The 14,851-nt window shown below is 41.0% G+C and overlaps 1 protein-coding gene across 1 annotated transcript; it reads left to right on the forward strand.

The window, feature by feature from the left end:
* The first annotated feature begins 347 nt into the window (after positions 1-347).
* mrpl44 (mitochondrial ribosomal protein L44) lies at positions 348-6,853 on the forward strand. Its single transcript, XM_069897298.1, has 4 exons — positions 348-587; positions 3,073-3,541; positions 5,067-5,245; positions 6,575-6,853. Exons 1-4 carry the CDS (start codon positions 415-417, stop codon positions 6,741-6,743), a joined length of 990 nt encoding a protein of 329 aa, XP_069753399.1. The 5' UTR covers positions 348-414; the 3' UTR covers positions 6,744-6,853.
* Positions 6,854-14,851: the final 7,998 nt, after the last annotated feature.

The raw sequence follows: 14,851 nt of genomic DNA on the forward strand, positions 1-14,851 counted from the left end.
CGCAGGCGCAATGTCAGGAGGTCTCTGGAGGCTTTCGGGGCGCAGGCGCAATGCCAAGAGGTCGCTGGAGGCTTTCGGTGCGCAGGCGCAATGTCAGGAGGTCGCTGGAGGCTTTCGGGGCGCAGGCGCACTGCCAAGAGGTCGCTGGAGGCTTTCGGTGCGCAGGCGCAATGTCAGGAGGTCGCTGGAGGCTTTCGGTGCGCAGGCGCAATGTCAGGAGGTCGCTGGAGGCTTTCGGTGCGCAGGCGCAATGTCAGGAGGTCGCTGGAGGCTTTCGGTGCGCAGGCGCAATGTCGAGGTCGCTAGAGGCTTTCGGTGCGCAGGCGCAATGTCAGGAGGTCGCTGGAGGCTTTCGGTGCGCAGGCGCAATGCCAGGAGGTCGCTGGAGGCTTTCGGGGCGCAGGCGCAAGTGTCATGGCGTCGCTGGTAGGGTGCCGCAACGTTTTCCATGGGTTCCGGCAAGCATGTTCCGTGAGGCAGACCATCCTGTTCACTCAAACGAGGGAGAAGAAACGGTGGATGAGGTCCTACGAGCTGCTGATGGAAAGGAAAAGGAAGATAGAAGGTCCTCCTCCGCCCAAACCCCGGTGTGTTTGAGGGAGAACGTTTGGCCTTGGTTCCTTCCCCAGGTGAACCGATCAGGAGGCCCTGGGATGGGAAAGCGCTTTTAATCCGTCCCGCTGTGACGGGATCTGTCTTGGCAGGTCATGATGTAGAAATAAAATCCGTTTAAGTGAAACTAAGAAACTGCAGAGTGCAAAAAAAAACCCGAGGGAAGTTATTTATTGTAGTAGTATTGGGCATGGTGTAAATCCCTAAATGATCATGAGAAATTATCATTAGACAGTAAGCCTCGCAGGCAAGCTTGCTGGACGTGAAAGTTACCACCCTGTTAGGGAGCTGAATAGGAAATGAGCTGGGATATTATCTTACAGCTGTACAAGATGTTGATGAGACGACACTTGTGGACAGTTTTGGTTACAAATCTGTAAGAAGGGTTGATTAAACTCGGGAAGGTGCAGAAAAGATTCAAAGGGCGAATGCTGAGATTGGAGGGCTTTGAGATAAGATAGCCTGTTGGGAAGGAAATTCTTAACCTCAGGTGAGGGGAAGGAAATTCTTATCCTCAGGTGAGGGGAAGGAAATTCTTATCCTCAGGTGAGGGGAAGGAAATTCTTATCCTCAGGTGAGGGGAAGGAAATTCTTATCCTCAGGTGAGGGGAAGGAAATTCTTATCCTCAGGTGAGAAGGGGTCTAAGATTTTCATATAGGGTCATGGGTATGTGGAACAGGAAGTGGTAATGGGGATTACATTTGAAATGTTTGGATAGAGAAAGTTTTGTGGGGATATTAGCCAAAGGCAGATGAATGAGACTTGGCAACTTGACCTGCATGGACGAGTTTGGATGATGGGTGTTCTGGGTTTGAAAGTGATGTCACAAAACCAAATTAGTGAATCAGATCAAAGATATGAGGGGTGAGGTTTAAAAAATGGAAGTGTAGACAAAGTGTTGAGAAGGGAACTGCCTCTGTAAAACACTGAAAGGGTAGGAGGTGTGTCTGATGGTCAAATCTCATGAAGATGGCAGAAATTGCAAATAATCAACTGTTGAATGGTGAGATACCAGGGTATCTCCAACTTTGGTTTGTCCCAGAGGAAAGATGTGGCAAATAGAGGTGTGGAACATGGATGAGATGCAATCAAGGACTTTATTAACAATGGTAAAAGGGGAGCCATAGTTGAGGAAGAAGGAAGTCATTTCAGAAGCCCCTGTAACATTGGTATGAGGAGTGAGTTAAGAATGAGAGGGGATCTCTCATTTTCACTATAATGGAGTGTCCCTTGTCCAACCATCATTGATGTGGATGGCCTGTTCTTCAGTTAAGGTTCAGAATATTCTTAATGCTTCTGCTTCTTTTCTGGTATTTTAAGCTTTTAGTTATTTGCAGTGTGGTTTGTCATCTACTTTTGGAAACAACTCTTTGAAATATTTTAGGTATCTGTTATATATTCTGAATGGAAGTGATTGAAATTGTGACTCATTCAAGGTAAGGTATCAGACAAGTAATGAGACATATTAAACAATAAATGAGTGTCGAGGTATAGTTGTTTGCAATCAGTAGACCCAAGTTCCTGTCCATGATTCTTATCATCAAATAAAATAAAGATTAAATGCTTGTGTTTAGATTCTTCAAGACCTCCCATTGTGAATTAAGGGTTCAGGCTCGAAATGTCGACCACTCCTGAAGAAATTCTCAGTTCCGAAACTTTAATTGTCTTTCACTTCCTGTAGATATGGCCATGTCCTGCTGAGTTTCTCCAGCACTTTTGTATACTGCACTCAACCAAGCAAATTGTATATTTCGTTGCTGACTTCTTGAATGTTTGTAATTGTTTAGAATGATTCAGCAGTTGGGGTCATAAAATGTAATGTAAATGTATACAATTGCTAGAAAATTATTGTGTACCCAATAATTTTGTAATCGTCCTATTAAGGTGTTAAAACCACCGAGTCAGAGAACATCAGTTGTACTTCAAAGATTTGGATGTTCATATCACTTTTTAAAAAAATATTTATATATTTTTAAAATTTTAATAATGTTTTTTCAGTGTATAATTATATTTATTATTATTTCTGTGAATAATAATGATCCATTAATGCAGCCAATTGATGTATTGAACCATGGAGTGGTGAGGTGTGATTCCCGTGTCTCGTTCTCAGTTTGCTTGAGTGAATGTAAATATCAAATAAGGGTAAAGGATAACACAGTGAAGTTGTCAGAAACTTGGCTACATGCACAGTATCCTGTGCCATAGAAAGCTTTACAAAATGTACCCTTTGCAGTTGATGGAGTTGTGATTGAACAAAAGCACCAGAAGAGACATTAGGGTGTTGTTTGAATTGAAAACTGGACAGTGATAATGCTAGAAAGTTTGAGATGGAATTCGAGATAGGTTATTCAAATACAATAACATAAATATATTTTCAATATATGTTATCAAATAAAGATGATTTTGTAACAGGAAAAATGATCCAATGAATGGAATCTAAAAATGTTTTGTTGAATTAGATCGCAGCAGCCAAACTGGGACTATCATGCTGAAGTAGAGGCCTTTGGTCATCGTCTTCTTGAGAACTTCAACCTGGATCTTCTCAAAACAGCCTTCATTAATCCCTGTTACATTACTTTTGAGGAAGCACGGCGGCACGATCTTCAACTTGACAAGGAGAACATCAAATTGAATCTTAAAGACAATCAGGATTTATCCAAGACAGGCCTGATGTTTGTCACCACTTATCTCCAGGACTGTTTGAGTCATGCCTATTCAAATTTGCCTGATGACGGTATTAAGGCACTTATTAGTCATGTCACAGGGTCACAAGTTGTGTGCCATGTTGCCAGAAACTTGGCTGTGGAAGACTTGATACTAAGTGCAGAATTTCCTATACCACAAGAGGTTTTACAAAATACATTTTTTGCTGTTGTTGGAGCTTTGATTGAAAGCAGTGGAACTGAAAAAGCCAACTTATTTATCCGGGTAAGCAATTGGGTTGGTTTGGGGAATGAATGTGTCATGGCTTGGCTTCACGAACAAAGATTTGGGAAGGATCATAGACTTGGGCATGTCATTTGAGCCTGAACAATGGATTTTAGGTGTGCAGTAGCAGTACTGGCCTCACCCTTTACACCTGGGGTTTATATGCCATGGCCTAGCAAGCTGGGATGATGACATCCATGTCCCCAGGTTGTAGGTGTTACGTCAGAGTGACCTAGATGGATGGCCTGATGAGGATAACAAGCTCTGTCTGCCGGGATTGATATCAGAGTTTTACTTCCCTTAGGCTGGCTGTCAACCAAGGCTAACAACCCCAGTGTACCCATCCAGTTATACTGCCAGACACTCAGTTGCGTTATGACATAGCAAACTCTGGACACCAATGAGAAGGTGTTGCTACGGTTGCAGTAATATAGAGAGGCCATTTTCAGTGACCTCTTGCCTGGCAAGCCAGCAGCCATGTGGCTGTCACTACACCAAGAAAGGTGAATTACACATCTGCTTTCCCTGGGTGATTTAACCCGTCCCCCCCAGGGAAGGTACATGGTGTAGTGATCCAATGAATGTGTAGAAAGTAATAAAAAAGACTAATGCAGAAATAAAACTAACAAGACAAGACAATGGGAGGCATTGATAGGCTGTATAGCTAGCTCCTTTTTCCCAGGGCAGGAATAGCAAACACCAGGGGCATCTCTACAAAGTGAAGGTTTAGGGGAGACATCAGGGGTAAGTTTTTTTTTTACACAAAGAGTTGTGGGTGCCTGGAATGCTTTGCCAGGGATGGTGGTGGAGACTGAAACATTAGGGGCGTTTAACAGACTTCGAGATAGGCACATGGATGAAAGAAAAATAAAGGGTTGCAAGGTGGGAAGGGTTTAATACTTTTTCTTTGGTAGGAATATATAGGTCAGCATAACATTGATGGCCTAACGGCCTGTACTGAAATGATTTTTGTTCTAATAACTTATTTCCAAAACTATATCAGGTAAGCCCGCAAATATATGATGTTGGTGTTTCTTTTGTGTTCAGCTGATGTACTCTAATCAGATACTGAAGTGGTTGCTGTTTATAAGTATGTACACAATACTCACAATACTACTACTGGAACCATCCAGTGCACTTACAGAAGGAAGCCATTCATGCTATTAGCTCCATACCTGCTCCCTGTTTCTCCCCCCCCCCCCCACCATCCCTGCTTGATTCTTCTGCAGCTGTGCAATTTATTTGCTGTCACAAGCCCATCAACATTTTTTTTTGCCATTGACTCACACTATGAGGTAATTTACAGTAGCCATTTAACTTACCAGAGCATCTATGGGATCAGGGAGAAAACTAGACACTCGCATGCTGCAATAAATCACTTTAACCTGAATCTGTGAAGCAGTGAGACAGTAACACTAACCACTACACTGCCATGTTACCCTTTTAAAATCTGTTGGACCTTCTGATCTGCTTGAACTTTTGATGCTAAACAAAATGTACTTTCTGATTTATTGGCCTCTTCTAGGACTTCCTAATTACTCAACTTATTGGCAAAGATCTGTTTGAAATATGGAGTGTCATTAATCCCATGGGACTTTTGGTGGAAGAATTGAAGAAGAGAAAGGTGTCCCCTCCTGAGCCCAGACTGACCAGACAATCTGGATCTGGCACTGTACTTCCAGTATATTTTGTTGGACTATACAGGTAGGAGCAGAGCAGTTCTGGACTTGAAAACCTAAATATTAAGAACATAAATGCTTGGTATTTTTATTTTTATTATTTAATTTTATGTTCATACTCTTTACCGCCAACAGTGTGCATGTACTGAAAACTAAGTCATTGACTATTACAAACTGAAGAGTTATGAAAGTTTGGTCACTGTTGACCAGTATACAATGGATGAGCCTTGACTTCAACGAAGTGGAACAGTGAGGGAGTGGAAAAGGGTGATGTGTGTTGTCAGGTCAAGATCTCACTGAATGGTGGAATATGCTTTAGTGTGGTTACTCCTGTTCCTAACCTCCTAATCTTGATCAATTGGAAGGAAGAAGGGAAGTTGGTTGTGAAAGAACCTGTTTAATGGTGAGCCTACCTTCTGGCCAAGGGGTTCTAAGATTTTGGATTGCATCACACTAATATATTGCACAGAAACAGACTATTCTTCTTGGAATCTGAGCCATACACAATATAATTATGATGATGTGACCAGTTCAAGTTAACATTAGTTATGGCAGTCGTTCGGTGGTGATACAATTGATGAAAGCCTGATGATTTCTTGTAATTTGTTCTTTAAATGCCAAATACAGTGGCTATAAGTGCACTGTTGATGGATATTGATTTGATTGTTGGTTATTTTGAGGGTCTGGTGAGCTTGATTGTTGTGCAGGTACTTGCACTTCAAGCCAGTGCAAGTACAGTCTTTTCCAGAGGAATTTCTGAAAGAGTTGCTGCATTGAAACCAGAGAACATGATATATCAACTCCCAAATCTTTTATAGAGAGAAGTAACAAAAGTGATAGTTGAACAGTTAAATGAGCAGTTAAATTTAGTTTGGTGCAATTAATTTTGAAATAAAAGCAGCTGACTCATGAAGAATGAGGAAAGTGTACAAAATGGATAAAGACCATGGGAGACAAAGCTACTGCTGAATTATAATAGAGTTGGAAGAGGAGATTGACTCCTTGAAAACACATGAAAATTATTTTTTAAAAGAGTACATATTTGCTGCTTTTTGGCTGATTCAAAAAAAAATCCAAATTCTAAAATTGTCCTTAATTTCCTATAGAGATTCTGTCCAAAACTGACATATTCTTTGGACTTTCCGTGGATACATTTTAATTCTCCTGTTTTATTCAACTTGCCTGAGTAATCAGCTTTTTGCTTTCATCTGATTGAACTTGATGAATTGAATGTTTTTGAAACTGATTCCAGTTTGATAACTATTTCTCATTTGAAAGGATATGTTGTCCATTTGCCGTATTATAATGTGAACATCCTGGTGAATTGTTTTAAGTATTTGATATCTCATTGCAGTGATAAGCAGCTCATTGCAGAAGGACCTGGTGAAACAGTGTTGGCTGCTGAAGAAGAGGCAGCACGAGTAGCACTGCGTAAAATTTATGGATATACCGAAAACAGGCGGCCTTGGGATTACTTGAGCACCTCAAAGGAACCTCGTGCAGTCAAAGCTTTGAGCAGTTAAACCTCAAATTGTGTGATTCGTATTGTTGAGTATTATTTATCTTTTTGGGACTTTAACCATGATGGAAAAACTGCAGAGTTTTGTAACTATAATAAAGTGATTCAGTTCAATTTTCAGTGTTTATTGTAAATGAATTTGTTGGAAGGCTAAAACTGTGGAGACACATAAGAGACTGTAGATGCTGGAACCTGAAGCTGAACATAATCTGTTGGAGCAACTGAACACCAGTGGGAGGAAAAGAATATCAACCTATGATTGTGTAAAATTGTGGAGTTCTGGTAACGATTTGTTTATTGCGCACGAGCTACTACACACTGGCTTGACAGACTGAAGTCTTGGTACAATGAAAAGGAGTAACAGGATAACGGAACACCAGTCTCTGCTGTCGGATTGTGAATCTTTGGAATTTTCTACTCCAGAGAATCAAAATTTGTTGTCATGAACGAGCCATGAAATTTGATTTTTTGCGACAGCATTATAGTGCAAACATTCATATTATAACCACATTACATCATTACTATATATATGTGAAAAAAATAATAGTAAGGCAGTGTCTTTGGTTCATTGATTATTCAGGAATCTGATGGCACCGGGCAAGAAGCTTGTCTTTAGGCTCCTGTACCTTTTTTCCAACGGTAACAGAGTGAAGAGGGCATGGCTGGGTGGTGAGGATCTTTGAGGATAGAGGCTGCTTTTTTAAGAGACCGCCTCATGTAGATGTCCTTGATGAAGTGAAGTCCTGGTACCTGTGATGTCGCCTTGTAGGGAGTTTGTGACTCCATTGTCACAGAGAGTTGTGACAATGGAGTCATCAATGTTTTTTCACACAGACATTGCATTCCAGGAAATTATTCCCATTTTTCCAGAATGCACGCTGTGAAAACAGGTGCCATTCCGGTTTTGATATTTTACCTCCGAAACAACGTCAATTTCCCGGAATGCCTGCAGTCTAAAGTGAATTGCAGGCATTCAGGGACCAACTCGGGTCAGAGTGTATTGTGTACCTTAATTTTCTTGGTATGGTCACAATATTTTTATTGCTGCCTGCTCTCTCCTGTGGTCCGCTGCCTGCTTTCCTCCAGTATACTCTGTCCCTGCGATCCACTGCCTGCTCTCTCCCACACCCCACTGTCCTGTTCTGCCCCAACAATCCGCTGCCTGGTCTCTGTTGTTTAGCCTAATCAGAACCCCCAACCATAGCCCTAACCCTATCCCAAATCCAACATCTAACCCTAAGGTGTGAATATAAAGTCACGCACTCTGTAGACTTACCCCAGGGCACAGGGTAATGAAAGCAAAACGTGGCAGTCTATAATGGCACAGAACCTCAGCGAGACCATTGAATACAAGAGGGATGATTATCCTACTGCCCATATGACAAACCAACCCTAGATTTGACATTGGATCTGCCAAATTGTGAGGGCAATCACAAAGCATTATTCCCATGCTCCTTTATGAATTGTGTGTGTATGTCTATTTTTTGCCGCGCTTTCTCATTTTGTGAGCTTTGTTCCCACGCTTTTTATTGTCTTTTAATTAAGGTAACATTTGATAGTAACCAGTGTGGGGACTGACAGCATTTCTGTTGGCGTTACTCACCATTATCACCCTAATTTCATCCTGGCATATAAAATGTGGGGGGGGGGGGATATTTTTGAGCCATTTTTTGGGAAAAACATGGGTCTCTAAAACGCTGTCAAATACAGTATGCTATACTGACATTAGAGGTAGACGCCGATGCTGTTGAGTTACAAGTCCCACCTTTTTTGTTCGCAGAATGTGGTATGCTGTCTAAAATTGCAGACAAATGGAGATTTGCAGTTTTGGTCATTCCTGTGTGAACAACCAATGCCGAGATGTTGGACACTCTTCAGAATGGTAAAATCATGCAAAGTCTAAGTAAAAAACATAATTAAATATAGTAAGGTGGAAATTGTCAGACCTAACTACAAGGAAGTGAAAAAAGTGTGAGGAAGTAGTGTTGAGGCTAAAATAGGATCAGTATGATTTTATTAAATGATTTATGGATCTAGTTGGCTAACTCATACTTTGGTTTCTGTAAGATTCCTTTATTGTCATGTAATAGTACAGAACATGTACTATTACATGAAATTCCCTTCTGCCTCGAGTCACCATGAGTAGCCCGGTGCCCGTTACAGTAAGAGAGAAAGAGAAGTACAAGAGATTCCCTTCAGAGTGTCTGTGAATTCGCCTCTAGTGCTCCTGCAGCTGTACAGACTTCTGTTCGATACATCAGCAACCCGACCACCGGATCCAAACCTCCGACATGATCGGTAAGCCCTTAGCACCAATTCCTAGTTCCCATCAGCCAGCCCATGATGCGAGTTCTTCGACTACGTCGCCTGCAGCCTGTGTGAGTCCCTCAGTCGCTGATCTGCTGATGTATTCACCAATCTTGTTGGGTTTTCTCCTCTGTTTCATCTCAAGAGAGGGGTGGTTCTCCCCATTTTTGGTGCCCTGCTCCAGTCTGCTTCTCGCCTGGAGTATGCAACCTTTCACAGCTGCTGCTGAGCATAGGTGCCACCATCTTGGGCATAGATCTCACAGTTGTAGGATTTCACTTACAAACACTGGCTACTTTAATGGGCCACTTAAAGCATGTATGGAGACACTGGCATTAGGACTAGGTGGTTGAACCCTTTGGAGTAATGCTTTGTCTCCACTCTTCTGGGTCTACTCCAGTGACAGTGCTACGGCTTCAGCAGGCTCTGCCAGCACCACCATTGAAACCATGCATACATCTAAACACATAGAAATGTGACTTTTTTTGTGAAACATTTCTAGGTGCATGGAGAATTCCTCCGCAATCAGTGTTTGAAGCCAGCGCAATGATTGTGAGATAATCTATTGTAATTGATGTTAGATTACTACTCATTTGGAATTTGAAGGACCAATACTTGAGCATCAAACCTAAATCCTAAAATGTAGCTCCATTCTGTCGACTTTGCAACTAGGGGAGAGGGTACCTTGGATCTGGTCTATGCAGATGTCCCTGAGTGTAAAAGGCTCCCCATCCTGGATACTCAGAACTGCTAATCCTTGTATACTGACCACTGGTAAACAAGTCAAACCAATTCATAAGAGAGATTAAGTCCTAAAGCCACTGCAGAATTGCTTTGAATCCGGGGACTGGAGTGCATTCATATCTACAATGAACCCTAGAATGACTACATCAACATTGACAATATACAGCCACAGTGATGATTCACCATCAAATGTATTGAGGATGTCTTGGTGGTCAAGCACCACACAGCCAAGGCAAATCAAAATCCATGGCTAGACACAGAGGTTCATGCAACACTCTGAGCTCATGGCTGCTTTTGGGTCTGGAGACAAGATTGCATTAAGATCAGCAAGGGCTGAACCGTCCTGTGCAATCAGGAAGGCAAACACACAGAGAATCCACAGATACCCATCTAACACCAGCAACATGAGACACAAGTGGCAGGATATTCAATCAATCACTGACTAAGTCGCCTTGTAGGTCAGTGACAATGATGCCTCCCTTCCTGACAGGTTGAGCACCTTTACAGATGGTTTGATGAGAAAAACAAGATGGTATCAAATAAAGCCTCATGTTCTCCCTGAAGAACAGACACCCTGCATAGCCACTGCTGAGGTAAAGAGGATCCTGTCCAGGGTGAACCCACAAAAAAGCAGCAGGACTAGATAATATACTTAGGTGCTGAAGGTCAGTGCAGCCCAGCTGACTGAGGCCATAACAGACATTGACAACAAACTGCAGCAGTCCACTGTCCCCACAGGTTTCAAGGCAGCCAGAATGATCTTGGTGTCCAAAAGGGACAGTAACTGGAGAATGACTACCGCTCAGTGGCACTGACGTTTACGATCATGAAGTGCTTTGACCAGCTGGTGATGGACTGTATCAAAGCTCACCTCGCAGTGACAATGGACCCATTCCAGTTTGCCAACCTTCTAGACCGGTCCACAGATGATTCAATAGCCTTGACCCTCAGAAGACCATCGGTCATTCATTAGGATTCTAAATTATTCCCTTAAAAGCCCTTCCCATGGCTTGTAAATTTCCACCCATCTACGATTTTTCTAGTAAATTGGGTCCCTATTTTTTGACATTGAGCTACTACTTAATTAAGGTAAATCCACTTATAGATAATATGCCGCTTCAAATAACAGGAGGGCTAAAAATGAATGTCTTGATCTTTGTTCAAAGATAACAGGGAAACTGTCTAGAAAGTTTATTATCCTTTCACCCAGTATGCTTTGAAAAACGGGATAAGAATTAATAAGGCATTTAATAATATTCAGCACCATGAATGCCAATAGAATGCAGCCTGAGACAATCTGAATGTACAAGTCTCCAAAACTATATGTTTGTATTCCTGGTTTCTGACAATTGGAAATCAGATGTGTTTATGCACATCCAATGAAGGGATGCCTTAAAATGATAACTACACATTTTCCCCACAAAATAATTTTATTTTGAAAAGATTACTCGAATAGTTAAAATACAGCTCTGCTGGCCAGGAAATTCACATGATGTCATTAAACTAAAAAGGATCCAAAGATTCACGTGAATGTTACAGGAACTGGAGGGCTTGAGTTAGGAGGAGGGCTGGATAGGCTAGGACTTTTTTTTTTAACCTTGGCATACAGGAAGTTGAGGGGCGACCTTGTAGAGATGTACAAAATCATAAGGAGCATTGAAGTTTGCAGCATGGAAACATGCCCTTCACCCTATCTTGTTCATTCCAACCAAGTTATCAACATTAAATGTGATTTTTTAAACCATTTGCCTGTGTTTGGCCAATATCCCTCGAAACCTTTCCTCTCCATGCACCTGTCTAAATCTCTTCTAAGCATTCTTGTTGAATAGCTGTAGTCTTTTACCCAGTGTAGGAGAATCTTAAAACTATAGGTTTATGGGGGGGTTGTGGGGGTGATTTGAAAGGGACCTGAAGGGTGTTTGACCAGGGTGTTCAGAAATTATCTACCAGTGGAGATGTTTACAATAAATGACATTTAAAAGACTTCTGGACAGTTCATGAATGGGAAAGGTTGAGAACTGCGAGTGTCCGATTAGCTCAGATGTGCAACTTATTAACTTGTTAAATATGGGTTTAGTTATGATTATGAAAGATCATATCATTAAATTAGACAGAATTTACCCTTTGGTTAGATCAAGGGATGGTCTAATGTATTTTCTAGCCAGAATTATTTTAAAGAAATATTGTTAAATAAACAAATATGGATGTTTTCAATTTATATTAATTTGCGATATGTATGTGACATGACCTGTTATTTGTTTTATTAGTTCACTTTGTATGTAGGATTTATATGTTAAACTCAATAAAAATATTTTAAAAAGAAAGATGTGCAACTTAAGTTGGAGTGGAGCATCTGGGTCAAAGAGCTTGTTTCAAAGCTCTAACTAATTCACCCATGACAAAATTAGAAGGAACACTCTGTGGAATAATTTTTGTTTCATTCTGCTATTCTCTGAAGCTTCAACGGGTGGCAGAATGATAATCATCCCAATATCGAAGCATTGCTGTCCCATAAAAACCTCTCATCATCCTGTTTTTTTTTAGCAGACCTTTAAAATATGTTCCTTGAATGTATTTTGCCATGACAATGTTTAACTACAAGTAGTAAACCTTTGATTTCAGCATGAAATATAGTGGCAGCAAAGGTCATTTTCAAGCTGCAACCATGCCAAATTTTGGACAATGTTACCTTGAAAATGTTTTTGCTCATAATAACCTAAACTTTTAACTGATTAATGGAACCCACCAGCTTAAATAAAAGAGCATTTTCTGTCATATTGATGTCCAATCTGCCACCATCTTTGCAGAGATCCTGACCATGAGGAAGTATTTGAAGTTAGTGAATAATATATCGAGCTTGATTTTCTTCTACCAAACTTGAATGTTGTTATTGATATTTATTTATATCAGAGGCCATTAGTCTTTTTACCCCCTCCATAAATCTTCGTCCGCGAAGCCAAGCCAAAGAAGAAGTCTTGCAAGTACAGCCTTGACGCTTTGAACTATCAGTTCAGCTTGCCTGCAGAGGTGTTATTGTGTTCATTCTCATCAGAATCACCATAATCTCCACTGTAAAGGTATGACATTCCACCCTAATTCATTCTCCATCTGCTACATGATGTGTATGCCTATCATAGACCCAATCCCAGTGGAGACTAGAAACGAGCAAGGCTGCATCAGTGCTCCAACCTTCTTCTCAATCTTTCTTGCCATAATGTTAGACTTGCTTCACATGTGCTTCCCATTATATTAAACTATGGAATAAATTTCAATCTGTTCACCTTTTCCAGCCTTCATTTCAGAACCAAGGTCACTCCAAGCTCAGTCATTAAGCTTCAGTGGGTAGAGAACCACAATGGAATTTAAGAAATTGCGGTTATAAATGTTAAATCTGATACTTTATTCTGCTTCAGTAAGATGGCATGTGGAAAAGGAACCAATCATATTTCAGTACTAGATTACAGCCAAAAGCAGTTAGATTTTCCATGATAAGTTTCAATCAAAGAAACAATAAAGGTGTAGAAGACATTCAGTTGTCAACATTAGATATGTAAGAATTATGTAAATTTGCACAAGAATAATTAAGGAGAGCAATGATATTCATTATACATACTAGAGATTTGAAGTACAGATGTCAAATGAAGTACAGATTGTTTTTGGGGGGAGGGTAGCAGAGGTTTCTGAACAATTTAGTTTTCACAAACATTGATACATTCAGATATGACGGCCATTTTTCTTCACAGAAGCCTTATCACTTTGGACTGATTTACTACGTGGGTCCATTGTCATTTCTTCTGGGCATTTTGCAGAAACAGAAGCAAACTCCAACGATTATTTGCATTATGCTGACAATCACTTCCATTATCCCAACCAAAAAGAGTCCAAGGAAAGTCATCATGTGAATTGTCTTTTGCACCTCTGCATGTACCTCTGAAGTTTGAGCCCTTGGTTCAGCTTTCGTACTGAAAACTAGTGAGTTATTGATAGACACACTGCTAAAATTGCTATTTGGTAGATGAGTGGATTCTGTTTGAAAGCCAGTTTGACTAATTCCTGTTATCTTCCAGAAACCAGTTTAAATCAAGCTTGAGGTTTGAAAGAGAGCTATAAAGAGAAATGATAACTGGTACAATTTACAGAGCCCAAGCTTTGTTCAGTGTGAAAACAGGGCCTTCAGCTCACTGTCAATGCCAATCTTTTTTGCCCATCTACCTCATCTCAATACTCACGTTAGGTCCATATCCTTGCCAATATATGTGCTAGTCTAAATGTGTCCTAAATCAGTGATTATATTTTCTCCCTTCTCTGGGAGCGAGCTCCAGATATCATGCACCCTCTGCGGGAGGTAAAAAAAATTCCCCTCATATCCCCATTAGAATTCCTTCCTCTCCCGTTTCTAGATACTCTTGCCACAGGGAAAAAAAATGACTATCTCCCCATCTACAACTCTTATAATTGTATGTCTTTCAAGTCAGCCTCTTTTATTCCAGATGGCCAGGCTCGATTTGTTTTCTCATCTCTCCCCAGAACTAAAGTCCTCCAATCACAGAGCATAGAATGGCACAGCAGTCCGCAAAATTGCACTGACCTTTACAAACCTACTCCACATCAATCTAACCCTTCCCTCCCTCGCAGCCCATAACTCTCCATTTCTCTTACTTCCACATACCTGAGTCCACCACCACCATCCAGAATGCAATCAAGGCATCCACCACTCCCTGTGTGTTTTTTTTTAAAAAACACCTCTGATGTCTCCCCTAAACCTTCCTCTACTCATCTTACACAGATGTTCTCTGGTATTGGCCATTGCCGCCCTGGGAAAAAGGTACTGGCCATCACCCTATCTATGCCTCTCATAATTATACAGTTCTATTAAGTTCTCCAACCCAGGTAGCATCCTGGTAAATCTCTGCACACTCTCTAAAGCTTCCACATTCCTTCAACAATGAGGTGACCAGAACTGAACACAATAGTCAAGTATGATCTAACCCAGTGATTCTTAACCTTTTTTTTTCCATTCACATATCATCTTAAGTAATCCCTTATTGGCTCTGTGGTTAG

The sequence above is a fragment of the Narcine bancroftii genome, chromosome 9 (assembly GCF_036971445.1).
Source record: "Narcine bancroftii isolate sNarBan1 chromosome 9, sNarBan1.hap1, whole genome shotgun sequence".
In the NCBI taxonomy this organism is placed as follows: domain Eukaryota; kingdom Metazoa; phylum Chordata; class Chondrichthyes; order Torpediniformes; family Narcinidae; genus Narcine; species Narcine bancroftii.